General features: G+C 41.6%; 1 protein-coding gene across 1 annotated transcript in view; it reads left to right on the top strand.

Moving 5' to 3' along the window:
- Nucleotides 1-2,664, top strand: part of MRPL35 (mitochondrial ribosomal protein L35) — an 8,163-nt gene that overhangs the window by 1,016 nt on the left and 4,483 nt on the right. Inside the window, exon 2 of the mRNA XM_006763985.2 lies at nt 2,628-2,664. This exon is cut by the window's right edge and continues 165 nt beyond it. Within this exon, the coding sequence (XP_006764048.1) occupies nt 2,628-2,664 (37 nt within the window). The remainder of the gene's footprint in view (nt 1-2,627) is intronic.

Genomic DNA, 2,664 nt, shown 5'->3' with positions numbered 1-2,664 from the left:
TCGTTGTTTCTCTCCCTCTCTGAAATCAATAAAAATACTTATTTTTTGAAAGCTACGATGTAAAATTTCCAACTGACATAAGAGTTTCTTTACATGGGTTATTTTTAATTTGTGAAATAACAAGGAAAAATGTATGTAACATACACGAATGCTTAAATACTGGTCTGCCCCGTTTTGTTGCACTTTGTAGATACTGCTTTTTAAAAAAAATACGTATTTTTATTGATTTCAGAGAGGAAGGGAGAGGGAGAGAGAGATCGGCCGCTTCCTGCCCTCCCTCCTGGGGGTCCAGCCCGCAGCCCGGCTGTGCCCTGACCGGGAATCAGACCCTGACCTCCCGGGCCAGAGGTAGAGACAACCCCTGAGCCACCTGGCAGGGATTTTTTTTTTGAAAAGCAAAGGTTTGTGGTAATTCTGTGTGGAGCAAGTTTATTGGCTCCATTTTTCCAACAGACACAGATGATGGTTTGTATTTTTTAACAATAAAATTTTTAATCAAGGTATGTGTATTGTTTTTTTAAGGCACAGTGCTATTGCACACTTAATAGACTACAGTATAATCTAAACGTAACTTTTATATGCACTGAGAAGTCAAAAATTCGTGTGACTTGCTTTATTGTGGTATTTGCTTGATGGTGGTGGTCGGTACGGAGCCCACAGTGTCTGCAAGGCATGCCTGTAACTCTAAAGCGAACATCGGAAAACTGCAGCCAGGTCAGGGCACAGAACACCGAGAGCCTCTGCTGCACCCTGGGAGCCTCCCCATCAAAGTCCCATTTGGGGCCAAATATAAACATTTTTCTCATTATTATTGCCTTATCCTTTTTTGGGGGTCTGTAATAGTTTCAGCATCTAATTGTGCATCTTTTTAAAATATATATATTTCTTATTGATTTCAGGCAGGAAGAGAGAGGGAGGGAGAGAGAGAGAAACATCAATGATACCAATCATGGATCGGCTGCCTCCTGCACGCCCCCTCCTGGGGACGGAGCCCACAGCCTGGGCATGTGCCCTGACCGGAATCCAACTGTGACCTTCTCGTCCACGCTCATTGCTGCTGAAAAATAGTCTCTTGTGTGATTACCACACAATTCTCCATTTTGCTATTGATAGGCGTTTTCGGTTTGGGGCAGTTAGGTACAAAGCTGATTGACCTTGTGTCCTGCTATATGAGTGCCAGAGTTTCCCTAAGGTGTGTGTGTGTACATATGAAACTAGCTGTGGAATTGCAGCATCAATGTGTGTGTGTGTGTGTGTGTGTGTTCAGCACTGCCTGCTACTGCCAGTGATGTGCTTATTTAAGTCACCCCAGCGTTATATTCTTTACTTCCTCATCAACAATTAGTATTGTCAGACCTAGAGATTTTTGACAATCTGGTATATGTTTAGTGATGTCTCCTTGTGGTTTACATTGCATTTACCTGATTAGTAATGAGCCTAAAATACCTTTACACATGTGTAGTGGCCATTTAAATTTCTTTTATGAAGTACCCACTTAAATATGTTGCCCATTTTTTTATTCAGTTGTCTTACTAATTTATAGTTCTTCATATATTCTAGATATGCAAACTTTCTCATTTAATTGTGTTTTCCAATGCCTTTTCCCACTTTGGCTTGCCTTTTTAGTTTACTTAAAGTATCTTTTGATGAAAAGAAATTCTTATTGTCATCAACTTGAATTTATTGTCCTTGTGCTTTTGAAATAGATGACATAGGTGGGTATCAACTCACTATGACATGTAGAGTCCATTGAAAACACTTAAAAGTGATGTGACAGCTTATTTTTTAAATTTGTTTTTTTCTTTATTCTCACCAGAGGATATTTTTTCCATTAATTTTCAGAGAGAGAGTGGAAGGGAGGATGAGAGAGGGAGAGAGAGATGGAAAACCATGGATGTGAGAGAGACACATCGATTGGTTGCCTCCCAGACAAAGGGGGCTCCACACATCTAGACCCTTCATGATCTGCCCTCTGATCTGCCCGCCCTGTTTCCCACTGCTTCCCCCAGGCATTTCCGACACAGCCGGGCACGCATCGCTCAGCTCCTGTGGCAGGTCCAGTCCCCACTCCAGGCTTACATTTGTTTCAGCCTGTTTTTGCCTGTTTTTTTATCCTACCTGGATTGTGTACCTCTTCCTCTCATGGCCTGTTCATTTTCTAGATGAGAGTTCGGTACCTCTGCTGTTTTCTTTGCATCCTTCTCCTGCCAGTCTTGTCTCTCTCCAGGGAGTTGTCGAGCTTTCGTGTCTGCCCTGCCATTGCCCTCTGTGCGGGGTTCTGTCTCATCGGAGCATAAGATCTGGCGGGTGGGAATTCATGTTATATGTATTTTGTTTTGTACTGTTGAACATAGAACTAGGACACATCAGACTGGAACGTGGCGATGGTTGCACAACTCTAAATTTACTAAAAAGCATTAGGTTGTACACAAATGGGTAATTTTTTGGTGTGTAAGTTTGCCTTAATAAAGTTGGTAAAAAGCTCCACAGGTGAGTCTGATCTTGAGGACACATTGATAATGTATAACACTTAGTTGCTTTAAAAATTTTGTATTACTTAATTTTAAATATCTGGATTCATATGTTGGTGTGTCGTATTAAGCATGTATGCTTTTCCGTCTTTACAGGAATCTTACGGCCCCTGACTGTTTTGGCGTCTTCAGC

Source organism: Myotis davidii, unplaced genomic scaffold (genome assembly GCF_000327345.1).
Source record: "Myotis davidii unplaced genomic scaffold, ASM32734v1 scaffold339, whole genome shotgun sequence".
Lineage (NCBI taxonomy): Eukaryota > Metazoa > Chordata > Mammalia > Chiroptera > Vespertilionidae > Myotis > Myotis davidii.
The sequence above is the reverse complement of the archived record's forward strand: the minus strand, read 5'-3'. Positions and strand labels throughout refer to the sequence as shown.